This window comes from Plecotus auritus (assembly GCF_963455305.1).
Source record: "Plecotus auritus genome assembly, chromosome: 6".
Classification (NCBI taxonomy): Eukaryota; Metazoa; Chordata; class Mammalia; order Chiroptera; family Vespertilionidae; genus Plecotus; species Plecotus auritus.
Window position 1 is genome coordinate 3,335,936 of NC_137773.1, and position 22,560 is coordinate 3,358,495.

Below are 22,560 nucleotides of genomic sequence, written 5' to 3' on the forward strand. Positions count from 1 at the left end.
GGGGCACAGTTTCAGAAGCAGCCAATGGGCGGCTCGGGGGAGGGGCACCCGTGGGAGCGGCGGTAGGAACTGTCGCGAGTCCGAGGGCGCGTCAGGCTCTGCATCCATGGAACGAGCCGAAGGGCTGAGGTGAGCGGTGCTTGCAGTCTCCCCTCGCCGTCGCCCTTTTGAAGGCGCACGGCGTTCCTGCAAAGGAGGGAGAAATGACCAGGGCGTTTGGGGATCCTGCAGGCTAGCAGGCCCCGGAGAGCGCTCCTCAGCGCGCTCCGCCGACCGCTGCCACTTCGGGAGCACTGTGCGGCCAGGGCGGCGGGGGGATCGGCCCGCTCCCAGGCAGGCTGAGCCCAGACGCCGCCACACGTCCACGGACCTGAAGTCCCAGTGTACTGAAGGTTTCTCTCTTTTTTGGGGGGGAAAAATTGAGGTTATTTGGAGGAAGCTTCGAGGGATATGCTAATTTGCATGGCCGCCGTTTAAAAAATGCAGAACCTCTCTGACCTGCTTGAGAATGCGATTACTGGCAGGCGAGCTACGCCGAATTCGGGCTAGCGAATCTTCGGCGGGTTCTCTGCATTCAATGTCAGATCCCCGAACCCAAGTTCCCAAGTTCCCCACCCCTCAAAGTAAATACCAGAAATGGACCTGAGGCCTCGGGCTCCTGTGCTCTATTCCACCCAAGTTCTCGCCCCGTTTACTAGGACTTGTTAAGTTCATGAACACAGGGAATGCGGTCTTGGGATGAGCAGGGGTTTGCCTGGCGGGAGAGGGAGAGGGGAGCCGTCTGGACAGAGAGAGCTAACAGACCAGGAGCAGCGAGCACAATGTAGGGGGGACGTGTCCAAGGGAGGGCTGGAGAGAATGAGCAAGTGAAGGAGACTGGGTTCAGTTAGGACTCCACGTTCAACTTCATACAGCAGACAGTGGGACGCTATTCAGTTTTTCAGCAGAAAAAATGATTTGACCAGACTGGTGCTTTATAACGTAGCTGTGGTGGTAGCATGGAGGATGGGTTGGAGTAGGGAGGAAGTGGAGACAAACAGGGTTGGAAAATTCTTAAAGCAGGTGCAGCCCTAGCTGGTTTGGCTCAGTGGATGGAGCATTGGCCTGCGGACCGAAGGGTCCCGGGTTCGATTCCCGTCGTCAAGGGCATGTACCTCGGTTGCAGGCTCCCCAGCCCTGGGCCGGGCATGCAGGAGGCAACCGATGGATGTGTCTCTCACTTTGATGTTTCCTTGTTTCTCTCTCTCCCTGTCCTTTCCACTCTCTTGAAAAATCAATGGAAAAATATCCTCCGGTGAGGATTAAAAAAAAAAAAAAAAGCTGGGAGAGCCAGAACTTTGAGGGCCTTCAAGGCAGCAGCTGGCAGCCTGGACTTGGAGTAGGGATTCAAAGGCAGCGATGGGAACAGTTTTACAACCGGCACCCAGCTTCTCAGATGGCTTTGCTTTTGACATAAGCACTTTGTATTTCCCATCATACTCTTGGTTTTGCAAATTGTGTGAGAAGTGTTGCTTTCTCTCCTCAAGAAAGAAGATCCCCATCCTTGCAAGAAACTATTGACCCATAGGTTGAGGGGCACATGTGTCTCCTCCATGTACATCCCAGTATCATTAGATTTTTAAAGATTTTTTTTTATATATATTTTATTGATTTTTTACAGAGAGGAAGGGAGAGGGATAGAGAGTTAGAAACATCGATCAGCTGCCTCCTGCACACCCCCCACTGGGGATGTGCCCGCAACCAAGGTACATGCCCTTGACCGGAATCGAACCCGGGACCCTTCAGTCCGCAGGCCGACGCTCTATCCACTGAGCCAAACCGGTTTCGGCTATCATTAGATTTTTAAATATCTATTGCATTCGTAGTGTCTAGTCAGAAGATTTTTTAAAAATATATATTTTATTGATATTTTACAGAGAGGAAGGGAGAGGGATAGAGAGCTAGAAACATCGATGAGAGAGAAACATCTATCAGCTGCCTCCTGCACACCTCCCACTGGGGATGTGCCCGCAACCAAGGTACATGCCCTTGACCGGAATCGAACCCGGGACCCTTCAGTCCGCAGGCCAACGCTCTATCCACTGAGCCACACCGGTTTCGGCAAGTCAGAAGATTTTTTGACAAACGTTTAAGAATTGTAGAACATTTAATATTTGTGAATGTAACAAATGCATATGTTTGTACAACAAATGAACACGTTAGCCCCGTTAACTATTAACAGAGAGGAATCACTTCCCACCCTTGAAAATACATAAATGCATACCTGCCTTGTTTCTTGTGACTGGTTTCTTTAGTACAGAACTTGCTAAGGTCATCAAACCTATCGATCGGAGGTCGGTCCATCAGATTTGTTCTGGGCAAGTGGTCCTGAGTCTAAGTTCTGCTGTGAAGGAGTTGGTAGAAAATAGCGTGGATGCCGGTGCCACTAATATTGGTAAGTTTGGGAGACTTAAGCCACAAGAAATAGCCAGTTTATGCTGTTTTATTCATGTAACATTTGTCACTGTCATAAAACACTTAATTATATTCTTAACTTAAATTTAGTTAATAAAGTAAATTACTATGTGCTAGGTAGTAATAATAATAGCAGTTAACTTTTATTGTGTTCTTGCTATGTGCTAGGCAGACATTGTGTTAAGAACTATGGGTGGGATACCTTATTTAATCTGCAGAATAATCTTACGAGATAGGAATTATTACTATTGTAACTATTACCTTTATTTTACAAAGGAGGAAGTTAAGGCGCAAGGAATTTACTTTTTTTCTTTTTGAGGTTATAAAGCTAGTAAAATATGACCCCAGGAAGTCTGATTACAAAGCCTGTTTTCTTTCTTTTTTTAAAAAAAAAATATATATTTTTACTGATTTTAGAGAGGAAGGGAAAGTGAGAGAGAGATAGAAACATCACTGATGAGAGAATCATGGATCGGCTGCCTTCTGCATGCCCCACACTAGGGATCGAGCCTGCAGTCCAGGCATGTGCCCTTAACTGGAATTGAACCCAGGACCTTTCAGTCCGCAGGCCCATGCTCTATCCACTGAGCCAAACGAGCTAGGCCAAAGCCTGTTTTCTTTAATGAGTATGTTAAAATTATTCTTTTTAAAGAGAGAAAGGAAAGGAAAAAAATAAAAACAAAACTATTTTATTAGTGCTAGTAAATAGCAAAGGACTTGAAAAAATAAAATGACAATAGTACATTTAAATAAGTGCAGTTATGACTCAAATTTGCCTATGTATGTTATAAATACTGTCAATATAAGGCTTTTACATAGATCAATTCTTTGAAAAATAAATACTTTATCCGTAGATCTAAGGCTTAAAGACTATGGGGTGGATCTCATTGAAGTTTCAGACAATGGATGTGGGGTAGAAGAAGCAAACTTTGAAGGCTTAAGTAAGTTGAATTTTTCTAACCCTATTTTAAAATATGTGGGCAAAATATTTCAAAATTTTGAGTAAACACTAAAACAGCTTTTCAAAGCCAGTTACTTGGGTGGGCGTTGTGTCTGTCCATTGCTATACCCCTTCAAATATCCTGAGCCGCACTTTGCACCTCTCTTCCAGCTCTGAAACATCACACTTCTAAGATTCAGGAGTTTGCTGACCTAACTCAGGTTGGAACTTTCGGCTTTCGGGGGGAAGCTCTGAGCTCACTTTGTGCACTGAGGTGATGCGATTTTTTTATCTACTAACTTGACTCTTTGTAAAACATCTTCCTGAAAATTAAAAAGCATAATTAGAACCATTATTATTTACACCTCTTGTCTGAGTGTCTCAACTTTTCACTTCTGCATTCTGTTATCTCACTATCAATCTAAGTGATAATGCCTCTGAAATGTAAGCAATGAGTGAATGAAATGAAGCAAATAGTATTGTAAAAAACATTGTTATCCTTAGTCAAGCAATGACTTCTCAATTTTTAAAGAAATATATATTTTTATTGATTTCAGAGAGGAAAGGAGAGGGGGAGAGAGATAGAAACATCAAGGATGAGAGAGAATCATTGATTGGCTGCCTCTTGCACGCCCCTTACTGGGGATCGAGCCCGTAACCCGGGTATGTTCCCTTGAGCAGAATCGAACTCGGGACCCCTCTGTCCACAGGCTGACGTTCTATCCACTGAGCCAAACCAGCTAGGGCTGACTTCTCTATTTTAAAATAGCAGAGATAATAAATTATAGATGCTATTGGTTTTCATTTCAATTTTTGAACTATAATATCTTTTGGATCCTTTTAAAATTTTTTGTCAGAACACTAGTAACAAATCAGAAAGGAATTTTTATTTGTGACTCTATAAGTTTTGAGATCTTTTACTCTTTTGCAGTTTAACCAAAAAGGCAAATTTCAAAGTTTTTATCAAAACAAAGCATTTACAGCTGGCTGGTGTGGTTTAGTGGTTGAGCGTCGACCTATGAACCAGGAGGTCATGGTTCGATTACGGTCAGGGCTCATGCCCAGGTTGCGGGCTCCATCCCCAGGAGGGGTATGCAGCAGGCAGCTGATTAATAATTCCCTCATCACGGTTTCTATCTCATTTTCCCTCTCCCTTCCTCTCTCTGAAATCAATAAAAACATATTTTTACCATAAATCAACAAAAAGCATTTTCAGAACTCTCTGTCATACCTTAGATTTTATGATGATTCTTCACCCATTTGAACTCTCTTGATTATCGCAGAGGGTTCATCATCTTAGAGTCTTGAGAGAACAGAAGTGAGAAAGTGAGTGTGTGATGTCCTGATGTCCAACACCAGTGAGTTTCTGACTGACCAGGCCACGCCTGGCATTCTCTTCCAGTGACGTCACCATTTCTACCTGCCACTCGTCTGTGAAGGTTGGGACTCGACTAGTGTTTGATCACAATGGGAAAATTATCCAGAAAACCCCATACCCACGGCCCAGAGGGACGACAGTCAGTGTCCAGCAGCTGTTTTACACACTGCCTGTGCGCCATAAGGAGTTTCAAAGGAATATTAAAAAGGTGCGGTCAGTTCAGGACCCCAGAAGCATTGAGACTGTTATGAGCACCCACAGCAGAAGATCTGCTAGAACGCTTCACTCTCTTACTTTTTCTCTTATGGAGTCGTATGCCTGTGCTTTTTAAACAGGAATTTGCCAAGATGGTCCACGTCCTCCACGCGTACTGTATCATTTCCTCGGGCATCCGTGTAAGTTGCACCAATCAGGTGGGACAAGGAAAACGACAGCCTGTGGTGGGCACAAGCGGAAGCTCGAGCATAAGGGACAATATTGGATCTGTGTTTGGGCAGAAACAGGTATACCTTACTGCTCTAGTGATTAAGGCAGGTTTCCATTGTCCTTTACGATAGAATGGAGGATAAAATCGGAGAACTGATGTTAGTGGATACCTGTCACAAAAATTAATGTTGAATTCTGAGAGTTTTTATTTCACTCTTTTTTAAAAAAATATATATTTTATTGATTTTTTACAGAGAGGAAGGGAGAGGGAGAGAGAGTTAGAAACATGGATGAGAGAAACATCGATCAGCTGCCTCCTGCACGCCCCCTACTGGGGATGTGCCCGCAACCAAGGTACATGCCCTTGACCGGAATCGAACCTGGGACCTTTCAGTCCACAGGCCGACGCTCTATCCACTGAGCCAAACCGGTTAGGGCTTATTTCACTCTTGTAGAGAATAAAATAATACTTTGACTCTCTGTCTGAAAATATATCAAGTATTATGGGCAATACGTTGATTATGGATAAGCAGGAGCTAAGTTTCTTCTTTCTAGAGAAAAGTAAAAATTTAGTGCAAAAAGCAGCTGACGAAATTCTTCTTGCTCTTGCTGTGGTTGGGTGGCTAGGAAAGGAAACATGAGAACCCTCACGTCCTCCTTTCTGCAGTAGGTCCCCTCTGTCTGCCAGGAAATCACTGACTCCCGTTTCTTCTAGCTGCAGAGCCTCATCCCTTTTGTTCAGCTGCCCCCTAGTGACAGCGTCTGTGAAGAGTTCGGGCTCAGCTGCTCAGATGCTCTGCAAAATCAATTTTGGTGAGTAGATTGTCTCCAGGAAAGTGACAATCAAGTATTTTTTTCTTGAGTTTTTTTCTGTTTAAAGATAGTGCTTTTAAGGCTTTGGGTTTCTTTTGTCCATTATAAACCTGTAAGCAGTGTTACTGCTGAGAAAGAGATGTAGATGAAGGAGTCAGTTACTTAATTCTGGGTATTAACAATATTCTGGGTAACTGGTGTGTTTTAGGGTTTCCTGTTGAATTAGTCTTTGTAGCAAAGGTTACGTTTGGTGAATAATTAGAAAAATTAAAAAAGATTATTTTGTGTATAATGTTTTACTTTATTGGGATCTGGCAGAGAGCAGTGGAGGCTGTGTTTCCTTTAATTCATGCCTTACCCGAAGTCCAGTCCAGCATCATTACTTTTAATCTAAGAACAATAGACATTTTCCATAAGCAGGACTGGGCCTGTGGGGCCTGCATGGCTTACTCTCCCTCCACTTGCCTTTCTTTGGCCTTTGCCTGGAATTAAAGATGTTAAGGCATCATTCTTACGGAAATGCAAGTATTCCTGAGGTTGATCTCAGGTGGAATAAGCACCTTACCAGCACCTCAGTAGATACACGTTTGCTAACAGAGCAGATTTTAAAAGGGCAGGGAATGTGGGCAGAGATCCTGGTGACAAATAGTCGGATTCCCTGGGTGGGACAGCACGAAGGTTCTGGAATGTGAGTTTGCAGTGAGACCCACTCCTTGTGTGGAGGCCCAGGATCTAATAGGGAAGGTGAGAGGAGAGCTGAAGCAAATCGTTTTGAACCCATGGCATTGCCTGTGGTGGATTTGCTCTACCGGAGCATTCGAGCCTTCCAGAAGGTCTGTGTCCTTCTCGTGACTCACTGGAATGGAACACAGGTGCTTAGCATTAACTGAAATGTTAGTACTTCGTTGCAGGCCACCAGGTGTTATGTTATTTCTTTTCTACTTTAAGAATGTGCCATATCCTACGTGTTTCTAATCCTTTTCACTCTGGCCTCCTGCCCTTGTTCACACTGAGCAGTATCTCGGGTTTCATCTCTCACTGTACTCATGGTGTTGGACGGAGTTCAACGGACAGACAATTCTTTTTTATCAATTGGCGACCGTGTGACCCAGCAAAGGTATTTAAAAATTTTTGTGCAAGTTTTTTTAAAAGTCATACAAATACATTTCTATGTCCATTTGGATGTGTTTTATGAGTATTTAAACTGCACCTGCAATATTTGGCATTTCTTCAAGAGCATCTTTAGATTGGAAAAAGATTCAGTCTTAGGGATCTATGATGGAGGGGCACAAGGAATCTTTTTTGGGTGATGGCTGTATTCATTATCTTGATTGTATACTTTAAATATGTGTAACTTATTGCAGGCCAATTATACCTCACGAAAGCTGTTAAAAAGGTATCCCTTTAGTGGTGGGTTAGAATAGCATGTTGTTAGAACCCTGGGGAAAGTGAACACTTACTTTTTTCTAATCTTTGTTTTGTTTGTAGGTTTCCAGACTTGTGAACGAGGTCTATCACATGTATAATCGACATCAGTACCCATTTGTTGTTCTTAATATTTCTGTTGATTCGGGTAAGTTCCACTGACATTTCAGTAAAATCGGTGACTTACTCCTAAAATAATACTATGAAAGTATAAAGCTCTGATATGACTGGAAACAGACTCTTACAGTAACAATTAATGGCCATGTATTTTTTAATATATTTTTATCGATTTCAGAGAGGAAAAGAGAAGGAGGGAGAGTTAGAAACATCAATGATGAGAGAGAATTGGGGATGGGAGTGGAGCCTGTAGCCCAGGCATGTGCCCTTGACCAGAATCAAACCCGGGACCCTTCACTCGCAGGCCGATGAGCCAAATCGGCTGGGGCCATTTTTGTTTTTGTTTTTACAGGCTTTCAATTTTATTTTACGGACTTTTATTTGTTACATTCTTAATACAGATTTTTCTGCTTTCTACTTGAAACTGTGTTAATTCTATTATTAGAAAAATGTGCCTTTTTCATGTCAACCAAGGGAGAAAATAATTTAGAAAATAATTTATTACATATTTTTCTTACGATTTTTAAAATTTTGGTTTATTGCTATCCAGTATTTTTTCTAAGTACTTAGAAAATACATATGTGCACACTTTAAAAATTTGTAATGACCTCTATATCCACATACTTTGGGGTGAGAAAAGAATTTTGGGTAATTTTGTATAGTACGCTTTTTCCTTAGATATAAACATTTTCTTCACTATGTTATTAAAAATTATTCAGAAACATAATGATTTTAATAGCTACATTTATTATATTCCAGTGTGTGGATATATCTTCATTTTAAACTTTTTTTTAAATATATTTTTATTGATTTCAGAGATGAAGGGTGAGGGAGAGAAAGATAGAAACATCAATGAAGAGAATCACTGATCGGCTGCCTCCTGCACACCCCCCACTGAGGATCAAGCCCGTAACCAGGGCATGTGCCCTTAATTGGAATCGAACCTGGGACCCTTCAGACGACAGGCTGACACTCTATCCACTGAGCCAAACCAGCTAGGGCTTAAACTTTTTTGTTTATTTCAGTTTTTGGAAATTTAAATACTGTCCTTATAATTAAATCGTTATCTATATATTTGATATTCCCTTTAGATAAATTCCTAGAATTAGAATTACTGCACTAGTGGAAATGATTGTGGTGTACCAATTTATACATCTACCAACAATGTATTAGGTATTACACTTTTTAACCAAATTCGGTAGGTGATAAAGTGACGTCTTCCTTTAGTTTGCAGTTTTATTATACGCTAGAGGCCCGGTGCATGAAATTCGTGCACTGCCGGGGGGGGGGGGGGGGTGGCCCTCAGCCAGGCCTGCACCCTCTCGCAGTCTGGGAGCCCTTGGGGGATGTCCTACTGATGTCTTAGGCCCGCTCCCCCGAGGGCTCCCGCTCAGCCAGAAGCCAGGCTCACGGCTGGCGAGCGCAGTGGCAGTGGTGGGGAGTGGGCCTAAGCCGTCAGTCAGACATCCTTAGCACTGCTGTGGAGACGGAAGAAGCTCCCACCACCACCACTGCGCTCGCCAGCCATGAGCCCGGCTTCTGGCTAAGCAGCGCTCCCTGTTTGTTCCGCTGTCTAGCCGAAACTGGCTCTCTGACATCCCCCGAGGGGTCCCGGATTGTGAGAGGGCACAGGTCAGGCCTAGGGACTCTACCGGTGCTTGATCGGGGCTGGGGAGGGACATGGAGGTTGGCCAGCTGGGGAGGGAGCGTTGGAGGGCTCCAGGGTGTGTCCGGCCCGTCTTGCTCAGTCCTGATCGTCTGGACCCCAGCAGCAAGCTAACCTACTGGTCGGAGCGTCTGCCCCCTGGTGGTCAGTGCACATCATAGTGACTGGTTGACTGGTCGACTGTCTGCTCCCTAGTGGTCAGTGCACATCATAGCAAGTGGTTGACCGGCCTTAGCATATCATTAGCATATTATGCTTTGATTGGTTGAACGGCCGACTGGACACTTAGCATATTAGGCTTTTATTATATAGGATTTTCATGTGCTTATTTATTCTTTTTCTTTTGTAATTTACTCATTCAAATCTTTGCATATTTTTTCTATTTAGAAAATTGATCATCTTTTCCTTGTTTATTTGAAGGATCTAATTTTATAGTTTATGAATAATAATTTGGACACTGTAATGTCTTTAATAGTACATTTGGTCAGTACAAGTGAATAAAATAGTAGGCAGGGGAATTTCCGTTGTCATAGGTGAATTTAAACACAGTAAGTGTGTTTTCTTTTTTTTTGCCTTAGGATGTGTTGATATCAATGTTACTCCAGATAAAAGGCAAATTTTCCTACAAGAGGAGAAGCTTCTGTTGGCAGTTTTAAAGACATCTTTGATAGGAATGTTCGATAGTGATGTCAGCAAACTGAATGTCAGTCAGCAGCCACTGCTGGATATTGAAGGTAAAAACTTCAAGTATATCAACAGCTTAGCATAGCTGTTGTGATACTTTCCTTTGTTTGTTTTGACAGGAAATAAAGTCTCTTCTAGATAGAAAAGATGTGTCTTACTCACTGGGAAGCAATCTGTTTAAAAAGAACAGGAGCACCTGGCCAGGGAGCTCAGTTGGTTGGAGTGCTGTCCCCATACGCCAAGGTTGCAAGTTTGATCCCCGGTCAGGGCACATACAGGAGGCAACCAATGAAAGCATGAATGTGTAGAGCAACAAATTCATATTTCTCTCTTTCTCTCTCTCTAAAAAAAAGAAAGAAAGAACATGAGTCACCATTATTAGTGCACCTTAGTGCACCAGATGTGTTTTTACTGGAACTCAGCTGAATGCTGTGCAAGCCTTTTCATTTTCAGAGTTCTGAGGAAGTTGATTTTGACAGTTTTTGCCCATTTACTCATTCCTTTGAGGGAGGAGGGAGTTTTTGGAGGCCCTTTCAGTTGGGTAGTTTCCAGTGTGGGGCTATAATGAACAGAGCTGTGGTGAACACCCTCGTCCATGGCTTTGTCCAGTATAGGCCAGCGTTTCTGCCGGGAGAGGCGAGGCTGGGTCCCAGGCAAGCATATGTTTAGGTTTGGGGGACACTCCCAGAGCGCTTTACACAGAGTGTGTCAGCCTCACTACCACCAGCCATGTGGAAGCACCCCATTCCATCCTTGTCCGCGTGAATGTTTGTTGTTTTCATTCTACCCATTCTGGTGAGCAGACCTGGGCATCATTTGAGTTTTTCATTTGTCTCTCTGGTGAATGTCGAACAGTTTTCATTCTTTCTCAGTTTGTATATCCTCTTTTGTGGCGCTGTTCCTCTTATTCCTGACACTCTCCTCCGCTCCTCTGTGCCTAGGTCACTTACTGAAACCGCGCTGGGCAGAGACGGAGAAGCCTCTGCCAGAGAAGGAGGGGAGTCCCGCTTCGCTAGGGACGCGAGGAGAAGAGAGAAGGGCGGTGACCATTTCCAGGCTGCGGGAGGCCTTTTCTCTTCGCCACTCAGCAGAGAACAGGCCGCAGAACAGACAGGTTTCTCCGAGACAGAAGAGAAGCGTGCCGTCTTCCAGGCCTTCAGACGCCCTCTGCCCCCAGACGCCCAGCTCAGGCGCAGGCTGGTCCGGCCCTCCAGGAGCGGGGATGAGTCCAGATGAGGACAGAGTGGAGGCGGAGAGGGACTCAGGGCATGGCAGTACCTCCGCAGGCTCAGAGGAGGGGTTCAGCACCCCGGACATGGGCAGTCACTCCAGCAGTGACCGAGCAGCCAGCTCCCCGGAAGACGGGTCTTCACAAGAAAAGATGGAGTCGTGCGAGAAGTTGCCTGAAACTGGGCCACGTTTTTCAGACCTGGAATGCCATTTAGAACCAGAAGACAGTGGATGTATGTTTAGAACGTGGCCTCAGCCAACGAATCTCTCAAACACCAAGCGTCTTAAGAAAGAAGGAATTCCTTTAAGTTCTGACATCCCTCAGAAGTCGGTTAATATGCAGAACGTGCCAGTGTCTCAGGTTGACGTCGCTGTTAAAATTAACAAGAAGATCGTGCCCCTGGACTTTTCCCTGAGTTCTTTAAGTACACGCGTAAAGCGGTTACGTCACCAAGAGCAGCGCAGAAGCGAGCAGAATTACAGGAGGTTCCGGGCAAAGATTTGTCCTGGGGAAAATCAAGCCGCAGAAGAGGAACTGAGGAAGGAGATAAGGTAAAGAATATCTTTGCTCATTGGGGTGTGCGTGAGCCAAAGGCCGATCCTTCCAGCGTCAGATTTTGCTCCTCTGGGTGTTGGTGCTCTGCTGTGATGGCGTCTCTTCTGGGCCAGGCCTGAGTGTGGCTCTGCCTTGGCACCGGCGCCTGGTCCTCTGGCTCCTGCGGCCTGTCGGGGTGGTCCTCCCTGGGGTCTTCCGTGCACCACAGACGTGTATCTCAGAACGTCAGACTTGCCCCATTTTCCTCTACAGGGGTGGGCAAACTTTTTGACTCGAGGGCCACAATGGGTTCTTAAACTGGACCGGAGGGCCGGAACAAAAGCATGGATGGAGTGTTTGTGTGAACTAATATAAATTCAAAGTAAAGGAGCGGAGGGGAGAGCAAGAGAACCGGATAGAACAGCCGGATCCGGCCCGCGGGCCGTAGTTTGCCCACGGCTGCTCTAGAAGATTCTAAATTTGGAGCCAGTTTGATTCCACAAAGCAGCCGTTATCCGTACCAGCGCATCCCTGGCAAGGCTTTCTCCTTCACCAGCTTCTCCCTGCCTCGCCCATCCACCAGATACATTTGCTCTAAAGAACTCTTTCTGCTGCCCAAAACCATGCGAGAATTTTCCCCTTGGATGTCCTTAGCCTGCGTGTCCTGTCTGCCAGTCCAAGTCAGTGGGTGCCTTGATCCTGATTTCATTCCTCTTAAGGTTTTCAGCCCACAGCGACTTTTTCCCCCGTAAGGAATTCATGGCACTTTTGATGGATGTTGCTGTTTTCCATTTTAGTGTGTATTAGGAAAAATACACATTGTCAAACCTGTGGTTTGAAGATCACTCAGGATAAGGCTAAGGAAAAGGAGTCAATTTAAAGAAAAATATTAGCCCTAACCGGTTTGGCTCAGTGGATAGAGCATCAACCTGCAAACTCAAGGGTCCCGGGTTCGATTCTGGTCAAGGGCATGTACCTTGGTTGCGGGCACATCCCCAGTAGGGAGTGTGCAGGAGGCAGCTGATCAATGTTTCTCTCTCATCGATGTTTCTAACTCTCTGTCCCTCTCCCTTCCTCTCTGTAAAAAAATCAATAAAATATATTAAAAAAAGAAAAAGAAAAATATTAATAATACGATAATAGAAAACACTGCCCCCTTTTTCTGTCAGTAATCATGTACAACATCGTGACTTGTTAAAATGCTGAATTCTGAAATTCTTCACTTTTGTCTTTTTAAACTTTGCCTTGCGGTTGACTGAACACAGTACAGGTGTGTAATGACACTGAACTGTTGTAACACTTTTCGTGTGGACCACATAGGCTTTGCCTAATTTATAATATAAGTTCGTTTTGTCTTTAATATATTCGTATTTATTCCAGAGAGGAAGGGAGAGGGAGAGAGAATCATTGATTGGTTGCCTTCTGAACCCCCTCCTCCCCGCCCAGGGATCAAGCCCGCAACCCAGTCATGTGCCCTGACTCAAAATCGAACTATGACCTCCTGGTTCATAGGTCGATGTTCAACCACGGAGCCACAGCTGGGCTAGAGTATAAATTCTTCAAGACTTTTATGTTGTGTAATTCCTTTGCTATTCATAGTGCCTCGCTTACATTGAGAAAGGTCTTCAAGGAAATATTTCCTTTCAGGAGTGTGTAGTTAATTGGGGTGAATTTCTTTGCATGTCCTCTGGCGGAACTGTAAACTCAGATGTGGTGAAGAGAACCCGGTTCTCTCAGGTGCGCGTACACTCACACACAGTCACAGCAGGTGTGTGCTTGATAGCACACGTTGGGTGCCCCAAATAAAAGCTGCTTATCCTTTACCTTTGCATGCTGTCAGCCCTCGGAAAGTGAAGTTAACTGCGATTTTAAAAAGAGATTTTCATTAATTCAACAAGCACTTATTGATCACCTGTTATTGTGGTTCTTGATTTTTTTTTTTTTCATCCGAAAAGTAGTCTTTTAAAATGTCTCACAATTAACGTTTTCTCCATGCAGTAAGACGATGTTTGCAGAGATGGAAGTCATCGGTCAGTTTAACTTGGGGTTTATAATCACCAAACTGGACGCGGACCTCTTCATCGTGGACCAGCACGCCACGGATGAGAAGTACAACTTCGAGATGCTGCAGCAGCACACCGCGCTCCAGGGCCAGAGGCTCATCAGGCAGGTTCACGGCAGTGTTCTGGATTTGCAGGGTCATTGCCCCTCCCGCATGGAAGATCTAATAGCTTGCACGTGTGCCTGTGTATTTACACATAGATTTGCCATGAGCAGCCCTACAGAAGATTTTTATACTTTTTTAAAAAATATATATATTTTATTGATTTTTACAGAGAGGAAGGGAGAGGGATAGAGTTAGAAACATCGATGAAAGAGAAACATCAATCAGCTGCCTCCTGCACACCCCCTACTGGGGATGTGCCCGCAACCAAGGTACATGCCCTTGACCGGAATCGAACCTGAGACCCTTTAGTCCGCAGGCTGACGCTCTATCCACTGAGCCAAACCAGCTAGGGCAGATTTTTATACTTGTTACATAATAATAGTCATACCTGCCATTTACTGAGTGCTTATTATATGCCAGGCACTGTTGAAGCAATTTACGTGTATTAATTCACTTAATTCTCACAAACTATGAGGTAGTCACTGTTACTATCATGTCAACATTTCACTGGTGAGAAAACTGAGGCACATAGAGAGGTTCAGTAACTTGCTCAAGGTCACACAGTTGTGTTCTTATAAGTATCCAACATTTTAGCCACCGGAAAATGTCCGTCATTGGTTGGCCAGAAAACCCTTCTGATGAAAGGCAATTTTTAGTATGTAGTACATCTGTTTATAGCACATGGAATGTGTGTGTTCAGGGCAGCATTGTCTGTGTGTCAGTCCTCAGCTACCGTAGACAGTTCTAATGGCTAGTCACCGCAGATTCTGTATTTCCCTGTTCTTTGCCAGATTGAATGTTGGCAACTGACCATAGGGTGGTGTGATGGTATACCATGTAAACCAGAAGTATTTTCCTTTCTTTTTAAATGTTTATTGATCTCAGAGAAAAGAAAGGAGAGGGAGAGGGGAATAGAACATCTGTGATGAGAATCATTAATCAGCTGCCTCCTGTAGGCCCTTCACTGGGGATCAAGCCTGCAACCCAGGCATGTGCCCTGACCGGGAATCAAACCGTGATCTCCTGGTACGTGGGTCAATGCTCAACCACTGAGCCACACTGGCTGGGCCAGAAGTCTTTTCTTAAGCAAAATTATAAGAAGAGGGTATGGATTTTCACTTGAGAAATTAAAATACATAGCAAAATAAACTCAGATCCCGGCGTGAAGAAACATATAATCAGTCACTGAGCTGGGAAAGCACAGGTTTTCCTTATATCAGGAGTGCTCTAGTTCCTGTGGGATGCACGAATTCTGTTGCTTTTAGTAGAAGCGAATGGCAATGGAAGGACCTTTAATAAGCTACTTTGTAAAGTTTTCTTAGAGAATCCTTTCCTGACCCCCTCTCTTTCCAGGTCAAGTCTCACTTTCTGCTCCTAGGGCACTGGGTGTCTCTTCTTCCTGATTCTCAGTGTAGTTGTAGTTGTAATTTATTTGACTGTTTGATCAATGCCTTTCTTCCCCACTAGACCAGTGGTCGGCAAACTCATTAGTCAACAGGGCCAAATATCAACAGTACAACGATTGAAATTTCTTTTGAGAGCCAAATTTTTTAAACTTAAACTATATAGGTAGGTACATTGTTATTAACATAATCAGGGTACGCCTAAGCTGGCCTTTGCTAAAAACTCAAGGGGCCAAAGAGCCGCATGTGGCTCGCGAGCCGCAGTTTGCCGACCACTGCACTAGACTATTACTCCACGAGGGCAGAGACCGGATCTGCGCTTTCTTACCGGGTCTGCGCATTCTGTCTCCTGCCTTTACCAGTGTCTGTCTGACTCGGTAAATCCAGGAGGAGAGGGCTGCATTGCCAGATGGTAGGTGGGGAGAGAAACAGCTCAGGCAGAGGCAGGCGTAGAGTGCAAAACAAATGTCACTCCCTTTTCAAGTGCCTGTAATGACCTAACCCAGCTTTTCCAGTTGTCTTTATTGTGAGGAGGGGGAAAAACACAAAAAAACAGCATTTTTTTTTTAATGTTATATTGTTTTATTTAAGGAGAGGATTCAGAAAAAGACAGGTGGGATGGCAGATTCATGAAAAGCAACTTACTTTTATACTTTAACTTCTGAAATGAACTTAAAAAAAAAATTAAAAGGCAGTTCTCAGAAAGTTTTGTGACAGGAAAGGCACATAGCTCAATAAAGTGTTACTGTTCACGTTGCTTTTTTTTTTTTTTAACATTTTATTGATATTTTACAGAGAGGAAGGGAGAGGGATAGAGAGTTAGAAACATGGATGAGAGAGAAGCATAGATCAGCTGCCTCCTGCACACCCCCTATTGGGGATGTGCCTGCAACCAAGGTACATGCCCTTGACCGGAATCGAACCTGGGACCCTTGAGTCCGTAGGCCAACGCTCTATCCACTGAGCCAAACCGGTTAAGGCTCACGTTGCTTTTTGAAATGGATCCAAGAACTCACATTATTGTTTTAATTTCCTTTCTGCGTTACACCTGAATGTTTGACTTGAGGATATGGTTTGACTCTCCTGTGCCTTTCAGACCCCAGACTCTCAACCTAACTGCTGTCAATGAAGCCGTCCTGATAGAAAACCTGGAAATCTTCAGGAAGAATGGCTTTGATTTTGTTATCGATGAGAGTGGTGAGTTATTACTTAAGACCATGGAACTGTGCCCTTTTAGAGCCGGGACCAATCTTTTTTTTTTTTTTTTTTTAAATATATTTTATTGATATTTTACAGAGAGGAAGGGAGAGGGATAGAGAGCTAGAAACATCGATGAGAGAGAAACATCGATCAGCTGCCTCCTGCACACCTCCCAATGGGGATGTGCCCGCAATCAAGGTACATGCCCTTGACCGGAATCGAACCCGGGACCCTTAAGTCCGCAGGCCGACGCTCTATCCACTGAGCCAAACCGGTTTCGGCTGGGACCAATCTTTGAGGTCACAGAGATCCACGTGTTTTATAAGAAGTGAAGATGGTTGCCCTCTCTGTCAGATATTCAGTACACGTAGCACTCAAACGAAACACATTTTTCAACTAATGAATTTTTTCTCCAAATTTTATTCTTTTAGCTCCCATCACCGAAAGGGCTAAATTGATTTCCTTGCCAACTAGTAAAAATTGGACCTTCGGACCCCAGGACATCGATGAGCTGATCTTCATGCTGAGTGACAGCCCTGGGGTTATGTGCCGGCCTTCCCGCGTCAGGCAGATGTTTGCCTCCAGGGCCTGTCGAAAGTCTGTGAGTAAAGGAAGCTCATCTGCCAGGACCCCGAGGGTCTGCTCCCTCTGTAGTCCCCAGAAGTCCTCAGCTCAGCTGCTGAGCAGTCAGCGTTGTGCGTGTGGCTGTGACGGCCACAGGTCATTGTACAGATAGAGCCCTCATCGCTTGTCAACCTGACATGCCATCTCCACGTCTGCGTTACCTTTGACTCTACCCCATAATTACTGCTTTTTCTCTACTTCCATTAAGCGTATTCTCTCTCAGAGGTTCGTTGATTCCAGTGCAGTTAGCTGTTCACGCATGTTGTTTGTCTGTGGACCCTGTGGATATTAACAACGTTGGCAGATAGAGAGCTGCTGCCGCCCTGTCTGCACAGCACTGCGCAGGTCACACACGTCCTTCACGGGGCGCCGTGAAGCCAGCAAGCGTTTCACAGGGCGCCGTGAAGCCAGCAAGCGTTTCACGGGGCGCTGTGAAGCCTTGCACATCAACTCACTGCGCAGGCGCCGGAGAGGGGAGCAGTGGGTGACACTTAGCCTGGTGTCCAGGTAACGTAAGTGAATCTCTATCACCTGGCCCATTGGAAAGGCCAGGACGCCATTCCATCAACACCTGCCCCTGGAGCCCCTGCTGTGTGGCCCACCCTGTGCCAGGTGCTGGGGCCCCAGAGGCACCATGCAGATGAGATCCTCGTCCTTGTGGAGCATATAGGTTAGTGGGGAGAAATAGACAGCAAAGCAACGCCAGCTTCAGATACCAGTAAGTTCAGAAAGGAGATTACAACGGTATTGGGATAGCGAGTGCCCACAGAAAACGGAAGTGAACAGTGGAGGTGGGGGAGCAGGGAAAGGCTGTCGGGTGAGATGACATCTGAGCTGACCCTGAGAAGATGAGAGGGAGCCCTGGCCGGTTTGGCTCAGTGGATAGAGCGTCGGCCTGGGGACTGAGGGGTCCCAGGTTCGATTCCGGTCAAGGGCATGTACCTTGGTTGCGGGCACATCCCCAGTGGGGAGTGTGCAGGAGGCAGCTGATCGATGCTTCTCTCCCATCGATGTTTCTAACTCTGTATCCCTCTCCCTTCCTCTCTGTAAAAAATCAATAAAATATATTTAAAAAAAAAAAAAAGAAGAAGATGAGAGGGAGCCCCTTGGGTCAGAACCTTCCAAACAGAAGAAATAGCAAGTGTGAAAGCTCCAGGGGGTTGAGCAAAGCTTGGTCTGAGTGACCAAGCAGGGGACTAGGGCGAGAGAAGCCCAGCATCCATGGACCCACGTTGGGTCGTGCTGGTGCTGGTCAGACCTGAGGGTGCTGCGTGTGTCGGGAGCCCCTGGAGGGTTGTCCTGGCTGAGAATAGACGAGGGGGTGCCAGAAATCAGGGCGGTGGGGAAAGCAGCAGCTTTTTACTTTTGGGGCGCCGGTGGGATTCAGAGCTCAGTTTAGATGTGTCATATTTGGAATTCCTCTAGATGGCAAATGGGGGTGTCTAGAATAGTCCTATGAATGAGTCTCGAGCTCAGGGGAAATGTCAGTGCTGGAGATAAAATGTTAGGTGTACTTCACAGCCACGGGGTTGGGTGAAATTACTCCAGAGAAGCGTTTAATTAGAGCAGGGAATAGGGCCCGGGACCTGACTTCCAGCCACAGAGATTTCTGTGATGAAGACCTAATATCAGCCCAGCGCTGGAGTTGGTGAGAGAGTTGGGACTGGCCTGTGCTGAGAGCCAGACATTTAAAATTACGTCTTCATGTGACTCAGATCGGAGCCAGCGGGCTGCTCCTTCATGCCCACCTGCAGGTCCATTCAGCTGCCGCTCTTGTCCTCCGGCAGCACACCTCCACCTGCTGACTGTCCTGGGCTCTCCTCTGCCGCCTGAGGGTGCAGGCTCTGGCCATCCTGCCCTTCCAGCCCGTGTGCTGCTCTTGTCCGCAGACCAGTCACTCTGGTCCCCTTCCCGCCTCAAGCCCCGAGTGCTGACCCGTCCCTCTGCCCAGATTCCCTGCCTCACATACCTTCGTCACATCCCTGGCTCCCTCTGCCCCTGGGCCCTGAGCGTCGACTGAAGTGGCCTCTTCCCAGCACTCGGGTGCAGCGCCCCTGAGTGATAGCTGTCTTGTTTCTGTTAACTTGTCTGTGTCCCTCCAACGTGGCAGAGTGCTGCCCCATATCCTGCCTCTAGGCCGGGGCCAGTTTCAGGCGTGTCCCCTCTCGCCACCTCCTTGTTTCTGAGGGCCTCTGTTTCTTGCTTTGCGTGCCATCACCCGTCTCCCTGTATCTGTCAGATAGTGATGGGGCTGTGGAGGAAAGGCAGGGTGAGGGGTAGACGAGGAGAGCTGGTTCCCTGAGGGGGCAGGGGCATTAGGGCAGAAGCCCGCAGGGAGTGGGGAACTGAGGCATGCCCACACTGGAGGAGTCTCCGGGAGAGGGCGCAGCCCGTACCGAAGTCCTGAGGCCGGCTCTGCCAGTGTGGCTGGAGTGGGGGGAGGGAAGGTATATGCTTGCAAGTGCAGGCATGAAGGCAGTGAGGGCCAGGTCAGGCGATGCACTGCGCTGTTATTCAGGCGAAGAGCCAGGAGCTCTGACACCTTACAGAGGGATCGCTGGCGGCTGAGTGGAGGACGGCGGGTGAGGTGAGGGGGGAGCAGGGAGGCTGTTAGGAGGTCACCGCAGTTGCCGAGATGACAGGTGAGGGTGGCTGGCACAGAGGTTGTGCTGGCGCCGTTGAGACTGGTTGGCTTCTGGGCAGGTGACGGCATCTTGAGGAAAGGTGGAAGGAGCCAGGGAGCGGCTGGGTTTCACAGAAAGGTGGACGCCGAGATGTGAGAAGGCAGTGATTTGGGGGAAGACTTTTCAGGAAATGTTGTTTTTGAGTTGTAACCTTGTCCAGCTTTGTTTTAGAGAGAAATTCGGCTGAAGAGTTGTTATTCTAACACAGACCCAATAACACTTGAAACTGTTGTGTCTCGTATTCAGGTGATGATCGGAACTGCTCTTAACACAAGTGAGATGAAGAAACTCATCACCCATATGGGTGAGATGGACCATCCCTGGAACTGTCCCCACGGCAGGCCGACCATGAGACACATCGCCAATCTGGATGTCATTTCTCAAAACTGACATTGTTTTATAGACTGGACTTCTCTGTTTTGCAAGGCAGGGTTTAGCCATTTTGTTTCAAAATTAGCCTGCTTAAAAAACGGCAGGTAGCAGCACCATTCAGAAATGATGTTGAGAGCTTTTTGCACCATGTGGAGTTATTGCTGCAGTGTTTTTTGTTCTGAATTTACATGTATTTATGTGTGTGCCTCTCTCTCTGTGTGTGTGTGTGTGTGTGTACAGGCAAGAGCATGTTTTTTCAAAAATGGGAAGAGTGCTTTGGAAGCCATCCAGGCCTCTGCTCTGGCCCAGCATTTTTTAGGCTGCAGTGCGAAGCCTAATGATGATGAAGTCGTTGATGGTTTAATTTCATATATTTAAAATTATGATCCTCTTGGCTCACTAGTTCTCAACCCTGATGTACATAAAATTTAAAAAAAAGGAATAATCTGGAAAACCCAGTGGGGATTCTCTCTCCGGCTGGGAGAAAGGACCAAGCGGAGCTGGGTCATGATTTTTAAATCTTCGCCGGTGCGGCACTGTTGTAGGCAAGGGGAAATAAAAGGTTTGGATTTGTCCATAATTTAATGCGGTGATGTGGTTTCCTTGGGGTCTGAGCTGCAAGATATTCCAGTTACTGGCTCTGAGTGGTACTGAAGGTGGAAGAATCCCTGTGTTTTGTCAAATAGTTTTTCATGGAATCTCATCCCATTTGAACTCTGCCAAAAATGCAGCTACAAATGCCGTCTGGAGTCCAAGGGGTGGTAGTGTACAGTGGCAGGTGTAGGCCATCCCCCTGCTCTCGCCCTCCCTGCCCAGACCTCGGCCTCCTGCGAGAGAGGGCTTCCATTCCAAAACTTAGAATTCATCCTTCGCTGTAATGAGACAGCCAAGTAATACTTATTACCAGTTCTTGTGCCAAGCTTAGGCTGGTGTGCCTGTCTGCAGGGCCTTGTTTAATGTTTTCAAGAACTCCGCAAATTGGGGTTTCTGGCCTCAAAGGTGGCCATGTCCTAATCCCAGACCCTTGAATATGGGGCTTTGTAGAGTGATTAAGAAATGAGCTGAGAAATGGAGGACCTACCTTGGCTTGGCTGGGTGGGCCCAATCTATCCCATGACTTAAACATGGGTGGGGGGACCCTCTCCCAGCTGTGCAGGGAGAAGCAACCACTGACTTGGAAGGTGCAGGAAGGCAGACTCCAGAGGTGAGAAAACAGCTTCTCCCCTGCAGCTGCAGAGGAACCGGCCCTGTTGGACTCCTACCTTACAGAACCGTAAGACGATAAATTTGTGTTGCTTTAAGCCCCTGGGCAAGTTTGTGTGATTTGTTTACAGCGCAAAGGAAAACTAACACCTCAATTAATTATTCTGTTTTGGTGAAGAGGAAGGGTGAGAGAGGTCACGGGGCAATAGCAGAGGTGGGAGAACACAGGTCAGGTGCATCCAGCTCCAGATTTCCACCTGACCTTCTGGAGCAAAAGGGCAGAGAACTTGTGCTTCTAGGAAGCTCGGCCCCTTTAAGGGCGGGGAGGGGCGGGGCTTGCTGTTGCCTGGAGGCCGGCCTGGCTTAGACGCGCCGCGGTGAGCGGTGCATCACCTGGCTGGGCCTGGTGTTCAGAGCCAAGGGAGCGCCCCGCGAGAGCTCCCAGCGCCCCAGGCCCTGCGAGGGACTTAACCGCCAAACGGACCCGCCTCCGAGGACCTGAGCAGGTGCGTGGTGGGCAAGGAGGGCCTGAGGGAAGGGCAGCAAGCTCGGGCACCCCTGGGCTCAGAACTCGCGCTCCTTTTATGCTGCTTGGGGAAAGGATAAACAGTTACGAGAACACGGTGTCTAGGCAGGGAGGACAGCAAAAGATTAATGAGAAACACGCCAGGAGGAAGGAAACTTGCCTGTAGTTCAGATTTCACTGATATGGGACCAGAAAGCCTTTATAGCAAAAGCCTGCCCGAGTTCAGATGTGAGCAGCTTGCTCAGCTGAGAAGACAGCAATGGGGTGGGGTGGAGACTGAAAGAGTGATTTTTTTTTTTTAATGAGTAATTCATCTAATGTTACTCCTCACCTGAGGATATTTTTCTATTGGTTTATAGAGAGGGGAAGGGAGGGAGGAGAGACAGAGAACATCAATGTGAGAGACACATCGATTGAGTGCCCCCCCCCCCCACAATCCGCACCCCCAACTGGGGCCAGGCATTGAGCCTGCAGGGATTGACCTGGAATCAAACCGAGACCCTTCAGTTGGCAGGCCGGTGCTCTATCCTCTGAGCCAATCCGGCTAGGGCAGTGGTCGGCAAAGTCATTAGTCACCAGAGCCAAATATCAACAGGACAACGATTGAAATTTCTTTTGAGAGCCAAATTTTTTAAACTTAAACTTCTTCTAACGCCGCTTCTTCAAAATAGACTCGCCCAGGCCGTGGTATTTTGTGGAGGAGCCACACTCAA

The 22,560-nt window shown here is 46.5% G+C and overlaps 2 protein-coding genes across 4 annotated transcripts in view; both read left to right on the plus strand.

Annotated features, from left to right (window-relative positions):
- The first annotated feature begins 2 nt into the window (after positions 1-2).
- On the plus strand, positions 3-20,698 carry PMS2 (PMS1 homolog 2, mismatch repair system component). Of its 3 annotated transcripts, none has more exons than XM_080676358.1 (15): positions 3-129; positions 2,295-2,434; positions 3,309-3,395; positions 3,566-3,668; positions 4,797-4,980; positions 5,108-5,275; positions 5,914-6,011; positions 7,029-7,128; positions 7,500-7,584; positions 9,798-9,953; positions 10,845-11,685; positions 13,667-13,834; positions 16,335-16,435; positions 16,870-17,039; positions 19,993-20,698. In XM_080676358.1, exons 1-15 carry the CDS (start codon positions 107-109, stop codon positions 20,134-20,136), a joined length of 2,568 nt encoding a protein of 855 aa, XP_080532484.1. In that variant the 5' UTR covers positions 3-106; the 3' UTR covers positions 20,137-20,698. The 3 variants fall into 3 exon arrangements, with proteins under 3 accessions (XP_080532484.1, XP_080532486.1, XP_080532485.1); XM_080676360.1 differs by having other exon boundaries at positions 36-129; positions 2,300-2,434; XM_080676359.1 differs by having other exon boundaries at positions 83-383.
- A 961-nt stretch (positions 20,699-21,659) lies between these two features.
- RSPH10B (radial spoke head 10 homolog B) overlaps positions 21,660-22,560 on the plus strand; it is a 38,430-nt gene continuing 37,529 nt past the window's right edge. Inside the window, exon 1 of the mRNA XM_080674036.1 lies at positions 21,660-21,827. The gene's annotated coding sequence lies outside the window, so the exon portion shown is untranslated. The remainder of the gene's footprint in view (positions 21,828-22,560) is intronic.